The sequence below is a fragment of the Paramisgurnus dabryanus genome, chromosome 5 (assembly GCF_030506205.2).
Source record: "Paramisgurnus dabryanus chromosome 5, PD_genome_1.1, whole genome shotgun sequence".
In the NCBI taxonomy this organism is placed as follows: Eukaryota; Metazoa; Chordata; class Actinopteri; order Cypriniformes; family Cobitidae; genus Paramisgurnus; species Paramisgurnus dabryanus.
The window spans coordinates 15,354,648-15,365,536 of NC_133341.1; the positions used below are offsets into that span (position 1 = coordinate 15,354,648).

The window sequence follows — 10,889 nt, forward strand, 5'->3', positions numbered from 1 at the left end:
CGGTTCAGCACGATAGCACAGAGTGGACTGTTTGTGCGAATCTGTGCCAAAAAAAAACGTGTGGAGAAGAGTAAACTTCACAAACGTTTGGACAGCCTCAACATTATAAACAGCACTGATGAGAAGACAGACACCACGGCATACACACAAACATGAATGACACATAAATGTTAAATATTTTTTCTGTAATAAGTGTTTCATATCTAGATCAGGACTCCATTCGACTGTTTTCATACAACTGTGGCAATCTCAAAATGGCAAATGCGTTTTTGCTGGACTGGGCAATAAGCGAATTGCTATTGGTTATTTTCCGCAAGGACTTCCTGTTTCAGTTCAAATGACATCACCACGTCAAACAATGCTGCATGTTTCAAGGCACTTCAGTGGGCCTTTAAAAAGTATGACACTTAAAAGGTTCTACACGGTGATGCCATTTTTGGTAAGTGAACCATTTCTTTCATACCTTTATATAATCTGAAGAACCTTTTTCACTACAAAATACTATTTTTGATGTTGAAGGTTCTTTCTGGAACCAATTTTTTCCATGGCATCATGAAGCACCTTTATTTTTTAAGAGTGTACAGTGATTTATTACTTTTAAATGACAGTACCTAAAGTTTTATTTGTACAACAGCAAAAAAACCGTGACCAAGCAGAACGAGGAAGCTAGAGATACGGGCAGATATAGGCTGCTAGGTGTCATGCATTCTACCCAAAGTGATTTTTAGCATCTTCTTATTGATTTCTAAACAGGCAGTAAGTAGACGTACCTTAGATTTATTAATTTATTTAACGTTTGAAATCGATCCGCGCAACTCTACTTTCACAAAGCCATTTACTTCCATTGATGTGTAATTAAACGCATCCCTGAGCTGTGGTTTGTGGATCCTGGCCGCGGGGTGAACATCAAGAAACGTTGCTTGGATCTTTTCCAAAAGAATCAAACACTAGTCCGGGCCAAACCGCAGCGCAGGCTAAATAAACAGCGACCTGTGCTGCCTGACAGTAAACGTGCGTCTGATGAAGAGAGCTCGTAAAAAGGACAGATGTTGTTTAAACAGAACAAATGTCGCCTGCAGGTGAACGATTCACAGTTACGAGAAACGGGGTTACGCGCGGGCTTTTTTGATAATTCACCGAGAAGTGATTTAAACGCGCATCTGACCAAGAGTTTTAAGTGCCCTCACGAACCAGGCGCTACATTTACATTCAGGCATTTGGCAGACGCTTGTAAGTGTGCACTGGGAGTCAAACCCGTGACCTTTGTGCTTATAACGCGATTCTATACCAAAATGAGTTGAAGGCGGTAGGTGGTGGTTGTCTTTGGTTAAAGACCTGCGCTAGGAACCAACCGGTTGCAGGTTCAAACCCATGCGATGGGAAATACAACCCCTAAAACCAGATTTGTCCATGCAGTGCTAAATTGGAAACGTAAGAAAGTCTTCCAATTTGTATAGGCCTATGCTTAAAGTCGTATAGGGCTACTACAGTTTAACTACATTTATGCTTTTGCAAGAGGATTTTATCCAAAGCGACTTACAGTTCATTACGCCCATATGTGTTACCAAGGAATCGAACCCACGACCTTTGCGAACGTAGCGCAATGCTCTGCATGCAGACAGTGTTATTTACATTGTCATCAACTTAAAACTGACAAATTTATCATTTAACAGTTACATCTCTCAGTCTTAAAGGTCATTGAGACTTAATGTCGGCGCACACTACCACTTTGGAGAACACAGGGTGGCCAACGAACCAACAAACAAACAAACAAACACAAACAGTCTGGAAAGACAATAAAGATTCGTATCTGAAATGATCTAGCTTATACTGTAACATATGTTAATGCAAACTTTCACAGAAGAGAGCATGGTAGACGTTTATGTTTATTTATCATTACTTCCTCTCTTTGTAGAAAAACAGATAAGTCTGTTTACCTGATCGCTTATTGTTGGGTGGTCGGTGTCCGGTAACCAGAGCACAGGCTCTGTAGCTTCATGGTGCGGGACGGTGGATGGCACATCATCTTTGTTTTTCTGGGATATTTCGCGTTTGAGCTCCGAGCGCAGGTCCAGGTAGCAGAAGAGCGTGATGAGATGCAGGGAGAGCGAGATGATGAATAAACTCAGGAAGATCTTGCAGTTGTTGCATTGACTGTGGCACTCGCACGCTGCTTGCGTGCGCTCGCGGTCCTCTATCTTCACCGGCTCGCGCTTCGGTACCATGGCTGCGTGCAGGTCAGTCAGCATTGCTTCTGCATACCCAACTTCCGTGTCCTCTCAGCGAATGTTGGGTTCGGATGCCCGCTTGTATGTGGGTTCATCTGGCTTCCTGACCTCGGACTGCGAAGATCCAGACTGATAACCTACTGCGGCCAGTTGCATAGACCGACCCCTAGCAGCTGATTGGTTGACGGTGCGACGTCATCTCATTGAAAATCGTACGGCGCAAAAGTGACCTGAGCGCGAGGCAGCATAGACACAAATCCTCATTTTATTATATTTATTTGTTTAACAAAATGTTATAGCATATTTGAATATTTTAGTGATTATCTTGTTTATTGACTTTAACTGCCAAAAAACCGCAAATCATTTTAACAGTAAAACTAGGCGTCACTTTCACTGCCAGTTACAAAATATTTACCATTTCGTAACCCCTTAAAAATGTACAAACAGGTTGGTGCTGGCTTTATTCTTGACGTCTCTGTTAAGTAGGCTATCTAAAATAGCATTGTTAGACCTTATTAAATGTGTTTGTGTGCAGTATTGAACTTGTATTCAACTTCTTTCTTTCTTTCTTTTCTTAGCCACATGTTTGTGCATTAGTCAGTGAGAGTTACAGAGAGGAGAGAAAGTGTGTGAAGTTCCACATCTTTAAAGTGTTAGAATAGAGGAATGGTAGTGTAATTGTGGCATGTGTTGGGAATAACAGCAGAGTGTTAAAAGCAGGACAAGTCTGCCAATCAAGCAAGAACATCAAATAAGACACTCGCACACATGCACACAAACACACGTGAGCATGCACTGCTTTACTTAACATTTTACACGTATATGCACACCGACTATACACATTTATCATACTGTCAAGTACCAAAGCACATGCCATATTAATTTAACTCCATGATACAGTCCAATTTATTACCATGGCACAAGACTTCTGCTATGTGCTGTGATGAGATGACTAACAGGTTTATATGGAAACAACTAATGGGGAAACACATAATATCTGGGTAATCTTTCTCTTACTTATACTAACACACATGCACCAGACAGATGTTGGTGATTCTGTAATTACGAGGGCTTTCTATCGACACTATTGTTTTTAGCTAATAACATAGATGACTTTACCCCGAATGCTCACTGAAATATTTCATCATTTTAATTTTTTTGTCATAATATGTTTATTTTGTATTTTCACTTGCAGGGACAATTGGCATGTCCTTAAAGGGGACATTTCATAAGACTTTTTTAAAGATGTAAAATAAATCTTTGGTGGCCCCAGAGTACCTATGTGAAGTTTTAGCTCAAAATACCATATAGATAAGTTATTATAGCATGTATAGCAAAAATGTGACGTTTTTGGGTGTGTCTTTTTAAATACAAATGAGCTGATCAAAATAATCATTAATTGCCAAAATGGTGGTTTGTTGAAATTGAAACTCAATTGTGCTGTCAATTATTTTCTCTCTCTCTCACTGCACGAAATGGCAGTGCCGTGGTTGGATAATGCAGATTAAGGGGCGATATTATTATAATAAGATCCCCTTCTGACATCACAAGGGGAGCCAAATTTAATTTACTTATTTTTTCACTAAGTTACCGTTTTTTTCCTTCACATTTTCTAGGTTGATATAAGCACTGGGGACCCACTTATAGCACTTAAACATGGAAAAAGTCAGCTTTTCATGAAATGTTCCCTTTAAACGTAGCAAATTGTGATCATAATGCCAGTGAGGCTTACACACACATATAAAACATCCATTTATTCTCCACATGCACTTGTCCTCTACAGGGTCACAAGAAAACTGAAGCCCTAGCAGCATCTCAGGCCTTGGAAACCACATTGCAGGCAGAACACACACTTGCATTCACACACCTAATTTTACTAACCCCAATCCATCGAATCTACATATTTTTTTGACTGTGCATGGGAGATAATGGGGTATACATACAGTTTTTAGAGTTGCTTAGAAAGAAATGGGAAGAAAGTGGCAGGGCATACGGGCGATTTAAAAAAGCAACAGTTCAGCGGGGTGCTATCTTTAAATTTAAAAGGATTGTAAAGCTGGTGCAGCATAACAAACAGTCATCATAACTGCTGTGGACTGTCAAACTCAAAAGGAAAAGACTGATGGATGCTGCCATCAGAACTTCTCTGTAGCCCTCCGTATCTGACAGTACCTCTCTCTCTTTCTCTCCCTCGCTTCTCACTCTGCTCACAGCTGTGGACTGTGTACTGCAGATCATCTGTGACCTCATAAAGCTGAGCCTCTTTAATATGGGTTTATATTAAATCTGAGCTGCTTTTATTCTGCTCCAGACTCTTTAATCTTAAATCACTTAAATATTCAAAGCTATGGTGCTGCTGAATCGATTCAGTGCCACATACTCGCACAGTCTAGGTCTCTCCCACTCAGACAATGTCCTCTGACAGTTCAGACATTTCAAAATAATGTAATAAAAATCATTACAAGAGTTCAACCCTCCCAAAACACACACACAAGCATGCACACACAAATGTACTTGGCTAAAATGCTGCAATGAATATGCAGGTATGGGTCTGAGGCCCTCCGGCACTTTAAATTAAATTATACAAATTAACTTAACATAGAATCCAGCTCATATTGAGCCAAGAGAGGCTGGAATCACAGTGCTAAGAGTTTAAGAAAACAGCAATTATATACACACTCACACACACACACACACACACACACACACACACACACACACACACACACACACACACACACACACACACACACACACACACACACACACACACACACACACACACACACACACACACACATTCTGGTTTCCATGTTTTGTGGGGACATTCCATAGACGTAATGCATTTTATACCATACAAACTGTATATTCTATTCCCCTTACCTACCCCATTCCCTAACCCCAACCATCACAGAAAACTTTCTGCTACTTGACATTTTCAAGAAACATCATTCTGTTTCATTTATAAGCTTGTTTCCTCATGGGGACATCAAAATGTCCCCACGAGGTCACAAAAACACTGGTATTCCTATCTTTATGGGGACAATTGGTCCCCACAACGTGATAATTACCAGGTACACACACACACACACACACACACACACACACACACGCACACACACACACACACACACACACACACACGTTTCCATGTTTTGTGGGGACATTCCATAGATGTAATGGTTATTATACCGTACAAACTGTATATTCTATTCCCTTTTCCTAACCCCAGCCCTCACAGAAAACATTTTCCTACTTCAGATTTTCAAGAAATATCAACAAGCTTATTTCCTCCTGGGGACCTCAAAATAAGGTCAAAAATTTATGGGTTTTCAAATCTTTGTGGGGATATTTGGTTCACACAACGTGATGATAAACAGGTACACTCGCACGCACGCAAATGCATCTCTGCAATCTGAATGTTTTAGGTCTTTAACAGGAAATTTTAAGTTTAATAGTAAATTGAATGACAATAACAAATACAAACACAGTGACCATAAACATCCCAAACATTGAGACAGTGTTAAAATATCATTGCTTTATTTCAATGAGCTGAATATGTGTAAAACTAAATTATATTGTAATAAAGATAAAAGTCAAAGATAAACTTATGAAATGGTTTCATAGTCATCCCTGTGTCACTGTTTATTAGCAGCTTTTGACTGTTTTTATTTAATTATTATTTTTTCAATGCACTATTTACAGAATAAACTACCGATATACATATCTAAGGGAAGACCCTGTTAGAAATGGTTTTGATCAGCCTACAAAAAGCAAAATACAAATCCCCACTCACTACGAAAAAACACTGACTCCTACTGGCCAAAACTCTGTACTACCATAAAGTCCTGGAGGCCTGTCACCAAGAAGGGAGAACGCACACCCATACAAATATTCACTAACAAAATGAAATTTAACAGAGATAAAACATTATAGATGGTTTATTGAGTTCCCACAATACAAACTCAAAGTCTATACATTGAGAAATGGCATCAGAATCGGAGAGACTCGGGTTAGTGCTCTCATGCAGAACATCAGGATGGGAGTTCAGATCTTGGAGAGTCTTGAAAAAAAAAATCATCAGCTCTCCTACAGCATCAAGCAGCATGATATCAGCCTCAGTGATTCACACACTTTATCTCTCAGGCTTCGACACACTGCCTAGAAACAAAACCGAGGAGGACACCAAAATGAGTGCCAGACTGTTTTTAACAAATGGATTAAGTCCAGCTGACTTGATGACAGAGAAACTTCAGAGATGGTTTCACAAACACGCATACAGAGGAAACTATTTGAGATGTTGGTTGACACAATAGTATGCTGGTTAATTATTTTTCTATTAAAGCAAAATGTTTTGACATTACCAAGGCTGAAGGTTTACGTTCTCTGATAAAATATAGTCTGATGATAATGACGAAGGCACAGTCAGTCTGTTGACCCCATTGTTTGGTGTTTTTTGTTATTGCTGTAGGCCCAAACTGAACCAGAAGAGTGTTCATGACCTTGAAACTTTAAATTTAATAAGAAAAATATAAAACATTTAGTAATAGTATACAATGCATCTATAAAACAGCCGTTCCTGTAGCTCTGATAGATCCCAATGCCAAGATCATGGGATCAATTCCTAAGGAACACATTTAATAAAAAGTATGCGCTGCAAGTAGCTTTGGATGAAATCATTTGTCAAATACATAAACAGACAACGGCTATGAAGTATTTCATATGAAAGCACTTCTGTAACCATTATTAAAGTGCCCAAAGTCACCCCGTGAAGTGATGTAATTATTTTACTTGTTTTCATGTTGTTTATTGGAGAGTTTGTAGAACCGTGACATAGCACATGGAGTGAATTTGTAACGTTTCCGAAGTTTTCCCACAATATTTTTCCAATTAAAGCACTGTAAGTTGTTTTGGAAGAAAAGCATCTGCTAAATGGCAACTACCAAAGCCCCTTTAACAGCCTCAAAACATCAAGACCAACATTAAATTCATGAGCAAGTATGAAAGGCGTTAATAGGTGTTGGCTACAGCAGTGTGTGGAAGCCTTAGGAGACGGAGAAACGGGGATGGTTAACGACACATCAAACGAGCATGAAACAGTAAACAATAATGTCAAAAGCAGTATAAAGGAACACGTTGTGGTTGAAAAAATGTTCAGAGTGTTTACGTTTAGCAATCCCTTTTAACATGCATCCAAATGAAATATCTAGTCAGGAGGACGCAAAGTGCCCAGGTATGCACGCAAACACAGAAAAGTATACAAAATGCAGGCACAGTGGGGAAAAAAACGAAACTTAATATGAAAAATGCCTCAGTGTTGGTTTTTATTAGAGGAGAAATGTAACAATGTCACTCATACAGTGTCCATACAGTCTTCCTACATTCACTTTTGTTCCCGAGAACATTGTCTAAAAGAAAACAAGATTGTCATTCTTAAGCTTGGTTTTAACATATGGGATTAGTCCTAATAAAACAAACAATCCACCGAGGAACGTAAGAAACACACTCTTTGATCAAACAAACAAACACACCGACGTGCGCACGCACAGATACACACACATGCTCTGATCAGGCCAGATGTTCGAACTCTCGAAGACAAGCACTGACAAACTTCAGCAGACTTCCTGCGTTTTTCAGGCATTTGGCAAGCGTCATCTCATGAACAGTAGACAAAAACACTTTTGCGTCATGTGCGTCTTCCAACAAAGAGGGAGCCGATACAGTCCCTCACTCCTCTCTGACAGGGACTTCTTCTAGAGGTACTATGTTCTCCAAGGAGCCGGTGTTGCAATGTTGCAAGGTTGTTATGGAGATAACAGTGTGTAATAAGAAGAGAACAAGCACACACAGTTTTAATTTACTGCCGTGAAGACGATTTGTATACGACACTGCTCCCGAAGACAACCTCCTATGCAAAGAAAACGAGCCTGGGAAGCGTGTCAGGGCGCATGCAGCTCCTACGGCCGAGTCGCACCCGTTCCATCGTACATCACAGCACTGTGGACCCTGACTGGCCAGATACTCCTCTTGCAACCCTGATGAAGAAAAAAGAGAAACGAGAGGTTAACTATGTAGCTAGCTACCTGTGAATTATCATTAACATTACTCGTGGCTCCACAATTCCGTCTGTTGTGGTTGAACATCAAACCTGTGTGCTGTATCCATGTCCCGTATCATTACACAGCCAAAGGGCCCGTTACGCTAGAGGAGCAAAGCAGCAGCAAAGAAGCTATGTTGATGATTGGACTGCCATTATGTTTTTGTTAAATTCAGTTTGAATTATTCATTACTGCAGGAGAAGACGATATTATAGCTATCTACAACCGTTTAACCAATCAAGGCAACAGGAAAGAGAATTTGCTGTGCTATTTTCCCGGTGAAGGATCTCTGGTTACAGAGCGTACCAATCACAGCTGTTGTGGATTGCTTGGATGCAACACATGTGGTTTCTTAAAGCTTTAACAGAAGCTGCCATTACAGAGTAAGGGTTGCTGTAGTGTTGAAAAGTTTCGGATGGCAACTAAAAGATTCTAGGTTTAAATCTCAGAAAAGGTGACCACCATTGTGCCCTTGCCACCTAACATGTTCATCCAAGGGCACACAAATCAACACATGGTTAAAAGCTTCTGCTGATCATCTAATAACCTTTGCCGTGTTACCTGTGTTATTGATGTTTACCTGCACAGAGAAAGCTGGGCAGGCCGGCATACAGCAGACGGTCATTGTCGGGTAGGATGAAGGGGCAGCTTGCTGTGACCTCACCACAGTAGCGCTTGCACGGGAGCCACCTTTCGCACTGCCGCTGGGGAACTGGAAAAAATTCCGCACAAAGCCAGGCTTTATACACAGCCTGCAACATACACAAAAGCAGGAACATTACGTTTATGCATATGGCAGACCCTTTAATCCTAAGCGACCTAAAGGTGCGCACTTTAAGAGAATGCGTGTTCGTTGGGAATCGAACCCACAACCTTTGTGCTGCTAATGTAATGCTTATTGTACTAATTGTAGATGGTAACTAAATAAGAACTGTATACACAACAAGTAACACATCGTATTGCCCTCGTGACAGAGAAAGAGGAGCCCGGATGCCAAGCTGATGTGGTGGCGCACTCTGCCTCTCACCTGGCACAGGTGCGCTTGGGCGCGCACAGAGTAGTCATCCGCTATGTATTTGCGCGAGAGGATGTCAAACTCTTCATATTTTTCCTGAGCGTGTTGATCGAGCAGCACGTACTCGTGAACACAAGCGCTGCACACATCCCCGTCCTCCGGCCCACCGCTGAACAGGTCACGAATGACATTGGCTAGGCTGCAGTTTAGTCCATTCGGGCTGGCCATGCTCTCAAGCAGGTCCGCTATTGTTAGCACGTCGCAAAACGACAAGCTAAAGTTCCGGAAGTACTCTAAAACCGCGTGCGGCGACACCGTGGGCACCGGCACTGAATAAAAGGAGCTCACCGAGCTGTTTTTCTGCCGGTAAAGCGTAGAGCATGCGGACTCCAGAGGCTCGCGGCGACGCGCGTCAGCGTCCACGCACTCCGGTCGGTTTTCCGTCAGGTTGCTCAGAAGAACCCCGCAGTCCTCATCGCGCAGGCCCGTCTGGGCGTCGTGACTCGCGTTGCTCCACGTTCGCCGGTGAGTCCGGTCTCGCGAACGCGGCTTGCCTCCCGCGCAGAGCCAGAGGTGATCGGACAGGAGCGCGGTGAAAAAGAGCAGCGACGCGAGGCTCATGCGCCATCTCTGCACCTTCTCAGGCTCCGCGCACGGTTTGTCGTTCGGTTCGGTCAGGCAGCAGATTTCGACCTCGGCGTCAAGTTTCCTTCCACACCGCCGGGCGCCCGTGACCATATTTTAGAGGGGGAGACAAAGGCGCGAGCTCACACGGGCGGGTCTCCTCCGCAAATTTATTGCCCACCCCGACGGTTACATGATGGCTCGAAGCATCTCTTTCACCTGATGTTCAGAATAAATCGGTACCAAAAACACCTGCGTCTGAATTACGGAGACAGTGCATGATAAAGCACATGCCGCGAGACTCGCTATCAGCTACCCCGCATCTCCTTGACAACACATCGCACGCGAGCGAATCTCACTCATTTGCGGGCATCTCCGGGGCGGCGGGTTGAAGAGCGGTATCTGTTTGTCTGTAGATGGCTTGTCATCTTCCCGTGGTCTCCTTCACTCTGTCGCCATCTTCGCTCGCGCTCAGACGTACCCTGAGATGTTTTAATTGAAGGCGGGGGTGTGGCGCGTGCGCCGTCGCGCGCATCCTTGCATCCTCCATTGAAGCTTCATTCACCTATGCGCTAGCCATTCAACAGCGAGACACCCTCTGCGAGCAATCACACCGTGCTCCTACCTTGCTCAGGCACATAGTTCCCGGTTATAGCTTTAGAGCAATACATCTAAAACTATTTGACATCAAGGCCCCCGTTGGTCCTCGGCATATTTAAAGGCGCAACGCCTACAATTGGGCAGATTTTATTCTATTCTTCACGTTATTTTTATTGTTTATTTCTGTTATGTGCGTGAAATTAACTGTCTGGGGAGCACATGTATAGAAACACGCATATTATTATTATATTATTGGTTACCCTAAAAACATACATAGACATGTAGTCATTGAGTTAGGTCAAGATTACTTAAAATTATTTAAAA

At 42.3% G+C, this 10,889-nt stretch overlaps 2 protein-coding genes across 4 annotated transcripts in view; both read right to left on the reverse strand.

Annotated features, from left to right (window-relative positions):
• Positions 1-2,351, reverse strand: part of eda (ectodysplasin A) — a 73,629-nt gene extending 71,278 nt beyond the window's left edge. For all 3 annotated transcript variants that reach the window (XM_065266935.2, XM_065266934.2, XM_065266933.2), the window contains exon 1: positions 1,938-2,351. In XM_065266935.2, coding sequence (XP_065123007.1) covers positions 1,938-2,249 — 312 coding nt within the window. In that variant the 5' untranslated portion in view covers positions 2,250-2,351. The remainder of the gene's footprint in view (positions 1-1,937) is intronic.
• Positions 2,352-6,153: 3,802 nt separating this feature from the next.
• Positions 6,154-10,508, reverse strand: nalf2 (NALCN channel auxiliary factor 2). The gene is made up of 3 exons (XM_065293505.2): positions 9,354-10,508; positions 8,907-9,078; positions 6,154-8,263 (listed from the first exon to the last, which is right to left on the reverse strand). The coding sequence occupies exons 1-3, from the start codon at positions 10,077-10,079 to the stop codon at positions 7,956-7,958; spliced, it is 1,206 nt and encodes a 401-aa protein (XP_065149577.1). The 5' UTR covers positions 10,080-10,508; the 3' UTR covers positions 6,154-7,955.
• Between the last annotated feature and the right edge of the window lie 381 nt (positions 10,509-10,889).